Raw genomic sequence first — 13,434 nt, forward strand, 5'->3', positions numbered from 1 at the left:
TTCATTTACAGTACAGCAGCGTATAAAATGTTCTGGAATTTTAACTTACCTCGTTCTGCGGTAAACTTCTGCAGCGCAAACATTACATACAAAGAACGGTGATAAAATTATCACAAATTTAATAAAACATAACGCAGAACCACAACTAGAAGAACACGAATAGCTTATTGGATCTGAACATTCATTTGTTATCACAGCGGCAGAAGGAAGTAATTCCGCAGCGAACTCTGTTGTATACAATCTCTGCCTTACATTTTCTACACTTTTATCACTCTATACTCTGCAAGTAAGGACGAAGCAACAGTTAGATAGCTGCTCAGTAATAGTGTAAAAGGTAATTTCTCAGAGCCCTTCAAAATGTGTGTGCACACAGACAAATCTGCAGGATCATATTTACGTTTCAACGGCAATCATTAATTGCGTTGTCTTATTTATTACATGCTGCAGTCAGTTTTTGTTTCGGCTGTAGTAAATAAGTAGACTTATAGGGATTTTAAGGTGATCCAAACAAATTTATTTTACGTCTATATCGTTTTCTTCGACATTGTATCTGAAACTGCTGACACGATAGGAGAATACGTATGAATGTAAGTGAGAGACGGTGTTCTAGTGACGTGAAAAATATTGAGCTCTGTAATCTTGTTGCCGGCCGCTGGTGGCCGAGCGGTTCTGGCGCTACAGTCTGGAACCGCGTGACCGCTACGGTCGCAGGTTCGAATCCTGCCTCGGGCATGGATGTGTGTGTTGTCCTTAGGTTAGTTAGGTTTAAGTTGTTCTAAGTTCTAGGGGACTTATGACCTCAGCAGTTGAGTCCCATAGTGCTCAGAGCCATTTTTTTGTAATCTTGTTTTCGTTCAATGTTGATTTGAGCTTATGATAATACTACCACAACCACACACAGAGTAAATAAGCAGAATTAAGTAGTATTCTAAGATTCCAGCAGTCTCAGTAATTTATTGTCTGCCTCTGTATTTCGTAAGATCACTTCTCCAACTTTAAAACTTCTTTACAGATCATGTGAAAATATAGGATTACACAAAAAACCGGAAACGTTTGGAAAAAAGACAGAAAATATGAATGAATATAAGAAAACCAAATGACTGCTCGAAATTGAAGTATGGCCACTTGCGCTTTAAGCGTCAGTAATTCAAATCAGAATTGTGTTCATATTCTGGAGATGTCATCCTCCAATATATCTGCATTCGCTGCAGTTTATCATATATTCTCTTATGGTGTCATTTTAGCAAATGATCCACAAGTTTTTCACCTGTCGAAGTCCCTTTACAATGAGGACAATCTTTAACGTTGCCCCTTTTTCAGCTCTCAAACCTATGCTCAGTAACTGCTGCTAACACCCACATACAGGGAGAGTCCTATATCGTACTCAAAACAATATTTTGTATCGGTAGTTGTATTGATACTTTGATATTAATGGAACAAAGTTATCTGTACCGAAAGTTCTGAAAGGCATTGATTACATTCTTATATGTTTTAATATTTTCTTTAATACAAAATGGCTAACACCGCATTCATGACAAAATATGAAAATTGTGCTTTGTTTCCATGAACAAACGTGAGTATAAAATCAGGTAAAGGACAGTACTATTCCAGACACAAAAAAAATTATTGGTCTTAACGTGAACTACATGCTACATTAATATTACACAATTATTAGAAGAAAACTTATTTTCGTAGTAAAAAGTCTTGTCTATTTGAATCATTCTTTTTGATACGCCACCTAATAATATTAACTTTTTCCTTTACCTACGTTTCTTTACATGAGTCCTCGAACCAATTTCCAATGGTAGCAGATACATATTTTATACTACTGGTACATCTTGCTGAAATCTGCTATGTTCATTATGCACTGCACGTATTATGTAATTTCTTGTTCTTGTTCTTTTTCTGTTTCTTTATCTTTCATTACGGCCTCTGTAGGACCATGGGTAGCCGTTCCACGGACTGGGTTTTCCTCTTCTCCTTCGACAACTTTTCATCCCAACCGTTCTTCTCGACCTGAGTCCTTCCTCATTTTTCCTGCTCCTCTGGTGATTTTCAGTTCATTTTCCGTATTCTTCTCTGTTGATGTCTGTCACATTGGTCAGTGTGTGCTTGTTTCTGTAACTGTACTTCTCTTCCACCTCGATATCTGTCTCAGACCGGTTATTCCTGACTTCAAGAACTCACTTGGTACCTGTCTTTTTCCTGTCCCACACGTTATGTTCCACAGTCTTGGATATTTTTCCCCTATTCATAATGATAACATGCCATTAAACTAGTAATGAAATGTTATTTTATCCTCATAGCATTCGATATTTTCGCTACAAATACATTTCTTTTGAGTCTATACAAATTTTATATAGATGCTTCACATCAGAACGCCGCTACTCAAAAACTATCTTGTAGCATTTGAAAAGAATGCGCGCTACAGTAATATAGTTACTAATAGCCTGATGCGTGCGTACAGACTACATACCATTCTAAAGAGATTTTCATGAATGGAATTACATTAAAGTGATGTGACTGGCATGAAGAAGTTCTAGGAACGTAAATATATAAAATCTTATCATCTCCTCACCGTTCAGATGCTTCAGAAGTAATATCGGTCAAATTCTTTATTTGTGTGTATTTGATATCTGAGGCTAATGCATGAAGAGCCAGCTCTTTCGTTAACACAGTGATAGGGCTTTCTCGTCCGATTCTTGTTTATAATGCGAATATGATGACTGTACGCATGTTTCACTAGAATTTCCCCCTTTGGCACTGGTGCTGTACGTAAAAAATTAAAGAAACTCTGAGACCATAAACGGCAAATAACGAAACACAACATGGCTGGAAATTAAGTTTACTCGTAACGCAGTATTTTTCGGACTGCGCGGGGAGCGAGGGGATGGACTGTTTCCCCACTCGCTTTATCTCCCGTTGGAATTCTTCTGACCTGCTTGCTGTAGATTATGCACTATTTGATCAAAAGTATCCGAACATCTTTTAATGGCCATTAATATGGGCTGAATCCATCCTTCACCTACATGACAGCTTTAACTCTGCTGGGAACGTTTTAAATGAGGTGTCTGAATGTCTGTGGAGACATTCTTCTTCAAGAGATGTAAGAAGAGAAGTTATGGATAATGGAAGTTGGAGTCTGAAGTCGACGCTGTAACTTACCTCTCAGGTGTTCCAATGGGCTCAGATGGGGAGCTTTGGTAGGTCAGTCCATTTCAGAAATGTTGTTGTACGCAGATCATTGTCTCACAGATGCTATTTTATGACAAGGTGCTGATGCTGATACAAACAATTATCAGCTGATAGGTATCTGTAATATCCTGCCCACTCGTCTTATATAGGGTGCCTAGGAAGCTGTTTCTCAGATCGCTAGACAACAATTCCAAGCAAATCATACTAATGGAGTTTATTACAGTAAGTTAAATTGACAATACTTAACTATGCGTGTTCACAAAGGTGCTGGCAGCTGTGGCCGAGCGGTTCTAGGCGCTTCAGTCCGGCACCGCGCTGCTGCTACGGTCGCAGATTCGAATCCTGCCTAGGGCTTTTTATTCCTTTATTGTGATTTCATGCTTCAGCTGAGGCAGGCCGGCAGCGGCCTACATACGCCGCTCTTCGGCCAAAAGGCACAACATAAATACACGGAAGGCATAGAAACCATTAAAAAAGCATGGTAAACACATGATGAACACTGCACAAGAAATCAGAAGTAGTTCGACGGAAAACGCTGTAATGAAGGGTGGCACCAGTTGAAAATAGATGAAGACGTCCGGGTGGAGACACGAACGTAGTAAAAACACTGACGAAGACACTATACACAAACGGAGAGACACTGACGCACGGAAAACACTGGCGACGATCATCGGCGAAGCACTCACACTGATGAAGGAGGGGGGGGGGGAGGGTGGGAGGGGGGGGAAGGGGGGCTGCCTCCAGGTCAAAGAGAGAGGTAGGAGGGCGGGAAGGAGGGAGGGGGGTGGAGCCAGTGGGTCTCGGGCATGGGTGTGTGTGGTGTCCTTAGGTTAGTTAGGTTTATGTAGTTCTAAGTCTAGGGGACTGATGACCTCAGATGTTAGGTTCCATAGAGCCATTTGAACCATTCACAAAGGTGTGTCGCAAGCAAATGGCAACATGCAAACAATCAGTGTCCTTCGGTATGTACAATTTCAACGCAAGCATAACAGTTCAGTGCATAAGTAACTGCTGTAGCGTTAGTATGACGGCTAGTCTTCCAATCCGGCGTCGGCTAGTCGGTGCGGCGCTTATATTCTCTTCGTGTAGATGCCGCTCCTGTCGTGGTGTCGTCCTAGTCAGCGTACTATTGGCCGAAGTCGTCTCTCAGCCCTCTCTGCTCTTCCGTTCTTCATCGTCGTCCCGGCGCTTGTCGTTACGCCGGAACAGTATCCCTGCTTAATGGAAGTCTTCTAAGAAGGGTTTCACCTTCAGAGGAGGTCAGGTATCCAACTAGAGAAGGAATTAGCATATTTCATCAAAATATAAGAGATATTAAAGTTTGTGAATTTCTTGACTCTGACATTATTGGTTTACCGTAGCACCACTTAAATAATTTGACAATTCAGAGGTTTCCTTTACCAAGATACAGATTAGCTGGCTGTTTTTTAAGGAGTTCCTTGGGGGGGGGGGGGGGGGGGGGGAGTGGCAATGTGCGTAAAAAACAGTACTCGGTTTGAGACCATAGACTTATCACGGCATTGTACTGAACAGGTATTTGAATGTTATGCAGGGGCAGTTGAATTTAGTGAAACCAAACTTCTAATTGTTGTTGTTTATAGGTTCCCTGACTCTGACTTCTGAGCATTTCTGCTCAAGCTAGAGAGGGTCCTTGGTTCACTTTATAGGAAGTACCAAAAACTAGTTATACTTCAATATTAATTTTGTATGTGACCGTGCAAGAAAAAGGATGTTGAAAGATCTCCTAAACTCATATGATCTGATGCACTGTGTTTTTTCCAACCAGGGTGCAGGGGCACAGAGGCACAGTTATAGAAAATATTTTTATTCGTTCTTCTTTACTAGATGGGCGTTTTGTTAGTAAAAGGGTGAATGGCGTTTCAGACCATGAGGCATAAATTTTAACACTAAAAATTTTTGTACTCAGGCAAATGTTATAGATAATTAGAAACTATTTAGAAAAGCTAATCCAAAGGCAATAGAGAGTTGTTAAAACCTAGTCAAGCAGCAAGAGTGGCAGGATGTTTATAGTGCCGATAACATACACGACAAATGCTTCCCTTAACTCATTTCTCATGCTCTTTGAAAGTTTGTTTCCATTAGAAAGTTCTAACCAGAGTACTAACAGTAAAAGGCAGCGTGGGTGGCTGTCTGATGGGATAAGGTTCAAATGGTTCAAATGGCTCTGAGCGCTATGGGACTCAACTGCTGAGGTCATTAGTCCCCTAGAACTCAGAACTAGTTAAACCTAACTAACCTAAGGACATCACACACATCCATGCCCGAGGCAGGATTCGAACCTGCGACCGTAGCGGTCTCGCGGTTCCAGACTGCAGCGCCTTTAACAGCACGGCCACTTCGGCCGGCTAAATGGGATAAGGATATCGTGTAGAACGAAGTGGGAATTATATAAAAATGTTAAAGTAGTCACAATCAAGCTACAGTAGCCCATTATAAACAGTATTGTAAGGTGCTTAAAAATGTTATTAGGAAGGCAAAGAGTATGTGGTACGCAAATAGAATAGCTAATTCACAGGATGAAATTAAAACCATATTATCAGTTCTGAAGGAAGTGTCTTGTCAGGAGCACAAGGTCGACGATATAAAGTAAGTTAGTAGTAAAAATATTTCTGTTACTGATAAATCAGAGATATTAACAGTATGTAACAATCATTTTCTGAGCATTGCTGGCGAATTAAATAAACACTTCCACAAGGAATCATATAACCTTCTTGGACTTTTATGTTGTAATTTCATGTACTGACACGTTCCATGGCCTTGCAGCTTTGCTCCTCAATTTGGTCCTACGGAACCAGACTTGTAAAATAAAATGAAATAAATCGTTCCCGAACTCTACGGCTGCTGTACATGCTCGCAGTACACAATGTTACAATGTTGTAAAATGTGTTCATGTCCTCCCACATTTACCGTTATATTAAGCACAATAAGGGGACCACACGCTAACACGAGAAACATCCCCATAACGTAACACCACCTCCTCCTATTTCAGTGTTGGCACTTCAGGCCAATGCTCTCCAGAGATTCACCACACCCGAACCCTTCGAACTGACTGCCACAGGGTACAGCATTAATCATCACTACAAGTCACTCGTTTCCATATGTCCATCGCCCAGTGGCGCTGCCGTCTACGCCACCTCAATCGTCGCTTAGCAGTGACTACAGGAATGTGTGGTTTAAGAGAAGCTGCTCGACTATACTGCTCTTTAATTCCCTACGCGCAGTCATTGGGCTAGGTGGACCGCTGGTAACACGTTTAGTGGTAAGATGGCCCAGCGAAAACCGAACACAGATCAAGCATGAAAACAGAATGAAGGTGTACTGAACTGTGAAAAAAGACTCAAAATAGAAACAGTGAACGGCCCAAGCTCAAGAAATGCAACATCGAGAGAATTGGAAGAGCCACGTTTTCGTGGTTGTGTGGTCACGGTATGGGACAGCAAAGTAGAAGATCCGTGTGCAAATCTCCCCTCGTGCCCCATTTTTTTCACAAAATTATGAACTGTCGGTCCAGTTACTGATGTGTCTGTTCTTCTTCTGTAGTCTTGGCAACTGATATTCAATACAGTGGTTATAGAAACGACACATGTGGCAAGAATAGATTACCACCGCAAGTAAATGTGATGAATAGCAAGAAGAGGCGAGATGCCGCATAGACCTCTGACAGAAATGAAAACAACAAACAAACGGGCTTGTACTGTGTTGCAACAAAGGAATTCAAGAGCCATCACTTTCAAAACGGAGCACTCAACTCATAACACGTGGTACTTGTGCAGAACAAATAAGAGGTACAAACGTCCGGATGTCCCTTCCTTACAATTCGTTGTTGCCAAGGGACGTTACTCCACGACACAGACACAGATTTGAATGCAGCTAACAGACACGTCAATGACCGAACGGACAGTTCATAATCCTGTGAAGAAAGAAAAAAATAATAATGGGGTGCGAGGGAGATTTGAAGAGGATCTCCCCTTGCACAGTCCAACACCGTGACCACACAACCATGACGCTGTGGCTCTTGCAGTTTCCTCGATGTTGCACATCTTGAGCTTGGACCGTTCGTTGTTCCTATTTTGCTTCTTTTTCACAGTTCAGTACACCTTCTTCCTGTTTCCATACTCGCCTGTGTTCAGTATTTGACGGGCCATCCACTGTGCCATCTTACCACTAACTATTAGGGGAGTACGACGGCTAGTTTCCCCCCGTCAGGAGTGATTCCTTCTGCTGATTTCGTGCTATTTTTTACAGTCATCTTCTGCAATGCTCAACGGTTTGAGTCCGTCATTATATGAGGTCTGCATGGTTTTAGTTCAGCTGTGGCTGTATCTTCGAGTTTTCACTTCAATATCATATCACCAACAGTCGACTTGAGCAGCATTACAGGAGTTGAAATGTCCATGGTGGATATGTTACTCTGGCGACACTTTCGAAGGCAATGAGTACTCCTAGCCGACCCTTTCTGCTGTTACTGCTTCTTTACTGAGATCACAATACTCCCTCCTTTTATAGTGGCAGGTACCGCTGTCGTGACGTCTACTGGCGAATTGCGCAATACATAGGGGTGTTCGGATACTTCTGGTGAGATCGTGCACGTTTGTTGATCGTCATTATGTCTCATACAGTCATACAATGAAGAACCAAAGAAACTGGTACACCTGCCTAGAATCGTATTGGGACCCCGCCAGCACGCAGAAGTGTCGCAACACGACGTGGCATGGACTCGACCAATGTATGAAGTAGTGCAGGAGGAATGAATCCTGCAGGGCAGTCCATAAATCAGTAAGAGTAGGAGGGGGCTGGAAATTTCTTCTGAACAGCACGTTGCAAAGCATTCCAGTTATGCTCAACAATGTTCATGTCTGGGGAGTGCAGTGACCAGCGGAAGTGTTTAAACTCAGAAGAGTTCCTGGAACCACTCTGTAGCAATTCTGGACGCATGGGTTGTCATATTATCCTGCTGGAATTGCCCAAGTCCGTCGGAATTCACAATGGACATGAATGGATGCAGGTGATCAGACAGAGTGCTTACATACATGTCACCAGTCAGAGTCGTATCTAGATATATCAGGGGTCCCATATCACTCCAACTGCACGTACCCCACACCATTACAGAGCCTCCATCAGACTGAACAATCCCCAACTGACATGCAGGGTCCATGGATTCATGAGGTTGTTTCTATACCCATACACGTCCATCTGCTCGATACAAGTTGAAACAAGACCAGGCAACCAGTTTCCAGTCGTCATCAGTCCAATATCCGCGTCGACGGGCTCAGGGGCGGCAAAAGCTTTGTGTCGTGCAGTCATCAACGGTACACGAGTGGGCCTTCGGCTCCGAAAGCCCATATCGATGGTGTTTCGTTGAATGGTTCGCAAGCTGACACTTGTTGATGGCCCAGCATTGAAATCTGCAACAATTCGCGGAAAAGTTGCACTTCTGTCGCGATGAACGATTCTCTTCAGTCGTCGTTCGTTCCGTTCTTTTCTGCGTGGGGTAGACGAGCGGTCTGGGACATGCTGTCACGGTCCGCGCGGCTTCCCCCATCGGAGGTTCGAATCCTCCCTCGGGCATGTGTGTGTCTCGTCCTTAGCGTAAGTTATTTAAGTTAGATTAAGTAGTGTGTAAGCTTTGGGACCGATGACCTTGGCAGTTTGGTCCCATAAGACCTTACCACAAATTTCCAAACTTTACCGTTCTTGCAGGATACTTTTCCGGCCGCAGTGATGTCAGAGACTTGATGTTTTACCGGATTCCTGCTATTTACAGTACACTCATGAAATGGTCGTTCGGGAAGATCCCCACTTCTTCGCTACCTCAGTGATGCTGTGTCCCATCGCTCATACACAGGCTGTAACACCACGTTCAAACTCAATAAAGTCTTTATAACCTGCCATTCTAGCAGCAGTAAGCATTCTAACAACTGCGCCGGACACTTGTAGTCTCATATAGGCGTTGCCGACCGCAGCGCTGTATTCTGCCTGTTTACATCTCTCTGTATTTGCATACGCGTGTCTATACCAGTTACTTTGGCACTTCAGTGTATAATGGCAGGTACGCCTGTCGTGACCTCTACTGGTGAATTCCGCAATACATAGGGTGTATGGATACTTTTGATGAGATCGTGCACGTTTGATGGCCATCATTATGTCTCACACAGTCATATTAACAGCAGTGTGCTTTGATGTGCTCTGTCATGCCTCGAAGCTTCTAGAAGCATGACCCTGCATACAAATTTTTACTCAAGAGAAACAGCTTTGGCTGCAGAAACTTGTCTACAGGGTCAACCGCTGACTGCGCTCGTGGTGTTCACAGGAGGGCACTAACACCGTGCTGCCTCTGAACGCGGCGCTGGTGAACGGTTACTCCATCGTGACGTTCCAGCGCCACCTGCGCGCCCGCGACGAGCTGGACCTGCCCGTGCTGACCAACCAGAGCCAGGCTGTCATCTGGGCCGTCGGACCGCTCAACGATCGCAGAGAGGTCTCCTTCCACCACACTTTCAACAAGCGTAAGTCGCATGCTCTCGTACTGCCCCCTACCATAGAGGCCCAAGTAAAAAAAAAAAAAAAAAAAAGAAAAATCACAGAAAAGAAATACAAAGTCTCTCTCTATAGGTCAATGCAGAACGTGTAGAGCTCAATGCAGGTTAGCGAGTTTCAATTACACTGGCAGAAATTAAAAGTGTTATACCATTTGTTGTGTACATAGTTCCGCGTAGTCAGCGCGTACACAACTTTCCCACTAGAGCGCGCCCCGCTAAGCACAACAGCGCAGGCGCAGTGCTCGTCCGTCTCCGCACTACGAGATGGCGCTGCCGTAGAGACGGACCAAATTCTGCATCCGCTGATCCGCGTATTAATATGTAACGCAGCCAATGAGATTGCTGCTTACGTAGAACCTTTTCCCCTCGCGGATCACACTCGCGCAGTGATACATGAACGCGCGAGGTATTATAATGAGTGTACAAATCTCCGAGTAGTGAGTCTGCATTTGTCTGCACCAGTCTGTACCAGTCTATAGTCAAGTTTCAGTCTGCCCCTAATAAGATTACCATATTCCTGTACATAGGCATGAAGGTAAATGTATAGACACTTTTGTCAAGTATCAGAGATATATGTGAGAATGAGATTAACGTACCAATACCAAAGGAACTTCAGATTTTCAATTGTAAATAGCATCCAGAACCAAGTTAAGTAATTTTTATGCTTGTTAAAATTTTAATAAATGTGTGTGAAAATTAATCAAGTTCTGTTTAAAGCTGGTCACCGTCAATCTGCTACTCAAAGCGTGCAAGCAGCATTTCTATCGTCTGACCTAACGGCAGAAGTTAAACAAGCCACGATAAGACCACGAGACATATTGCTGACACTCGCCTACTTCGTTAGAGCGACAAGTCAATTAATCTGATGGTGTGTGTACTGAAGGTGTTACAGTATGCACACCACACCATTATCTCCTCGACCAATGCTATCAAACTGATGCTGCAGTACCTAAATTACTGTAGAATATGTTGATTAATATGTCAACCTTACACATACTTCTTGCTGGTACTTTAATCTCAAACAAAAACCATACTAACAGATAAAATGAGCGAAGGCAGAGCAATGGAACAAGCATTTAGTGACTCTGATACTAAAATTTTGTCAAACTATCTGACTAAAAATCGTATCAGGTTTTGGTCTTGCATAAAATCAGTAAGCGGTTCGGAATCATCTATTCAGTCACTCAGTGACCACACTGGTGCCGAAACGGAAGACAACAGAGAAAAAGACGGAAATACTGATTTCGATGTTCTTCAATAGTTTCACAGTGGAAGACCCTAAAACGGTCCCAATTTCCAGTCATCATAAGAACGTCAAAGTTAAAAAAAAATGTTCAAATGTGAGTGAAATCGTATGGGACTTAACTGCTAAGGTCATCAGTCCCTAAGCATACAGACTACTTAACCTAAATTATACTAAGGACAAACACACACACACCCATGCCCGAGGGAGGACTCGAACCTCCGCCGGGACCAGCCGCACAGTCCATGACTGCAGCGTCATAGACCGCTCGGCTAATCCGTCGCGGCAACCTCAAAGTTGAGATAGTTGATCGTGGAATAGAAAAGCAGCTATAATCGCTTACTAGTGGAAAGGCATCAGGACCAGATGAGATACCTATAAGATTCTACAACTATCATGCGAAAGAACTTGTTCCCCTTCTAGCAACACTTTAATCTAGTTCGCTGGAGCAACGACGGATGCCTAGCGACTGGAAAAAAGTGCACGTCATACCCGTTTTCAAGAAGGGTTGTGGGATAGATCCAAATAATTGTAGGCCTATTTCGTTGACGACAATCTAATGTAGAACTATATAACATGTTTTATACCAGACGATTATGGTGTTTCTGAAGAACGAAAATCTCCTCTGTAAAAATGAGCACGGATTCCGCAAACAAAGATCCTGCGAAACACAACACGCTCTGTTCTTCTATGAGACAGATCTAGAGCACTATAAACAACGTTGCTCAGGTTGATGCCCTAATCCTTGACTTCATGAACGTATTTGACACCGTCCCGCACCGTCGTTAAGGAAAAACAAATACGAGCATGCCGAATATCGGACCAGATTTGCGATTGGATTCAAGACTTCTTTGCAGACACAACTCAACACGTCGCTCTTAATGGAGCAAAATTGGCAGACGTAAAGGTAATTTCCGGAGCACCCTTAGAGGACGTGATAAAACCGTTACTGTTTCAAATGGTTCTAATGGCTCTGAGCACTATGGGACTTAACATCTGAGGTCATCAGTCCCCTAGAACTTAGAACTACTTAAACCTAACTAACCTAAGGACATCACACACATACATGCCCGAGGCAGGATTCGAACCTGCGACCTTAGCAGTCGCGCGGTTCCAGACTGCAGCGCCTAGAACCGCGTGGCCACCGCGGTCGGCTCGTTACTGTTTACGAGGTATATAAATGATCTAGTAGAAAGATTCCAAAGCTCTTTAAGACTGTTCGCAGATGATGCGACTGCCTGTCAGAAAGTTGCAACGGCAGAAGACAGTATCGATTTGCAGAATGGCCTGCAGAGGACTGATGTATGATGAAGGTTCTGGCGTTCCACACTTGACGTCAACAAACGTAACACATTCCGGATACATAGGAAAAGAAATCCACTATCCGTACTACTACACTACTGATGACAAATCGTTGGAAACATTATCTCACGTAGAGTAACTAGTAGTATTCCGGGCGGGAAGGAGCGCCTGGTCCCCGGCACGAATCCGCCCGGCGGATTTGTGTCGAGGTCCGGTGAATCGGCCAGTCTGTGGATGGTTTTTAGGCGGTTTTCCATCTGCCTCGGCGAATGCGGGCTAGTTCCCCTTATTCCGCTTCAGTTACACTATGTCGGCGATTGCTGCACAAACAATTTCTTCACGTACGCTTACACAACCATTACTCTACCACGCAAACATAGGGATTACACTCGTCTGATGTGAGACGTTCACTGGCGGGGGAGGGGGGGGGGGGGTACACCGGGGGCCGAACCGCAGAATAACCCTGGGTTCGGTGTGGGGCGGCGGAGGGGTGAAGTGGACTGCGGTAGTCGTCGTGGGGTTGTGGACCACTGCGGCTGAGGCGGGGACGGAGCCTCTCCGTCGTTTCTAGGTCCCTGGTTAACATACAATACAATACAACTAGTAGTAACTACCCAGAGCGGCTTTAAATGGAATGACCACATGAAACAAATAGTAGGAGAAGCAGTGGCCTGACTGAGATTAAAAGGAAGAAATGTAACTCATTTCATTCTTGTCTCGCACCATTCGCGAGTAGAAAAGGGAAGGGAACATCAGTTGGTGGTACGAGAAGTTCACTCCGCCACACGCCGTCAGATGGCTTGTGGAGTACTGATGTAGATGTAGATGATGAATGGTGTGAGCACATGACATGTATTACGTATGTCAAACGGTACTGGAACTTTTCCGGTGGAGATCGCAACACAGCATGTCCAGAGACGGTGCATGTGCAGCTTATCGCTTTTTTTCGTACCTTGAGAAAGGTTGAATCATTGGCATAAGGGGCAGAGAAGCAACATACCGTCAGATAGCACAGACAGTAGGCAATAGTGCTACAGCTGCAGAACTAGTGATGACAGGAAGGACAAACGCAAGAGAGCAGCAAGAGGAATGGATTCACAGCCTTTTTATGTGAGCATGTGAATGGCGAACATA

The 13,434-nt window shown here is 43.8% G+C and overlaps 1 protein-coding gene across 1 annotated transcript in view; it reads left to right on the forward strand.

Annotated features, from left to right (window-relative positions):
* LOC124607321 (protein Skeletor, isoforms D/E-like) overlaps positions 1–13,434 on the forward strand; it is a 341,628-nt gene that overhangs the window by 243,869 nt on the left and 84,325 nt on the right. The window contains exon 9 of the mRNA XM_047139621.1: positions 9,527–9,722. Within this exon, the coding sequence (XP_046995577.1) occupies positions 9,527–9,722 (196 nt within the window). The remainder of the gene's footprint in view (positions 1–9,526; positions 9,723–13,434) is intronic.

The sequence above is a fragment of the Schistocerca americana genome, chromosome 3, assembly GCF_021461395.2.
Source record: "Schistocerca americana isolate TAMUIC-IGC-003095 chromosome 3, iqSchAmer2.1, whole genome shotgun sequence".
Classification (NCBI taxonomy): Eukaryota; Metazoa; Arthropoda; class Insecta; order Orthoptera; family Acrididae; genus Schistocerca; species Schistocerca americana.